General features: G+C 37.3%; 1 protein-coding gene across 1 annotated transcript in view; it reads right to left on the reverse strand.

Annotated features, from left to right (window-relative positions):
• Nucleotides 1-738, reverse strand: part of LOC118342743 (coiled-coil domain-containing protein 106-like) — a 5,323-nt gene continuing 4,585 nt past the window's right edge. The window contains exon 7 of the mRNA XM_035681390.1: nt 1-674. Within this exon, the coding sequence (XP_035537283.1) occupies nt 519-674 (156 nt within the window). The 3' untranslated portion in view covers nt 1-518. The remainder of the gene's footprint in view (nt 675-738) is intronic.

Genomic DNA, 738 nt, shown 5'->3' on the forward strand with positions numbered 1-738 from the left:
TGCATGAAGTGACATTTCAGACCTTGTATTAACCATACAAAAAACAAACAAAAAAACTTAGGCATGAGATATATGACAAATATTCTTTTTCAATAATACATATCAAATGTACATATTTTACAAAATAATAAATAAAACATAAAGAAAATAAATATATCTCTTTTGATATAAAACAAAAAGTAAAACTTCAGAGCCTCAACTCAACTCAAAGAGCAAAATGTATGTGTTTGTGTGTTGTAAAATGTGTCAGTGCGCTTTATAATAGAAATTATAACTTTATAATTCACAATAAACTGGATCTTCTGGTTAAAGTATAGCATTAGTTTAACTCCTGAGGTGAAGCAAAAACAACTTCAGTCACAACATTCAATACAACTGAACTACAGACAAACAGAAACCTGCCAACAACAAATATGTTGCAAAAGTGCAAAAAAAAAACATGAAATAAATAAAAATCTAAATATTTAGTGAGTTAGTGTAGAAACCTGCTGCCGGCCTTCACTCCTCCCTCCCGTCAGTCAGTTTCTGAACCTGTAGGAGATCGGCAGCAGCTTGTGAGTCTTCTTCATGGTCTGGACCTTGCCGTGCGTCTGCTCGTCCATGGTCTTGTAGCACCGCCGGGCGTAATCCAGAAGCTTCTCCTTCGACGCCTCGAACTCCCCGACCTCCGCCACCTGCAGGAGATCGGGTTGTTAATGCTGGACAGACGATAGCAGGAGATCACTTTCTACACTTCAT

Source organism: Morone saxatilis, unplaced genomic scaffold (assembly GCF_004916995.1).
Source record: "Morone saxatilis isolate NCDOM2014 unplaced genomic scaffold, NCSU_SB_2.0 Contig9, whole genome shotgun sequence".
NCBI lineage: Eukaryota > Metazoa > Chordata > Actinopteri > Moronidae > Morone > Morone saxatilis.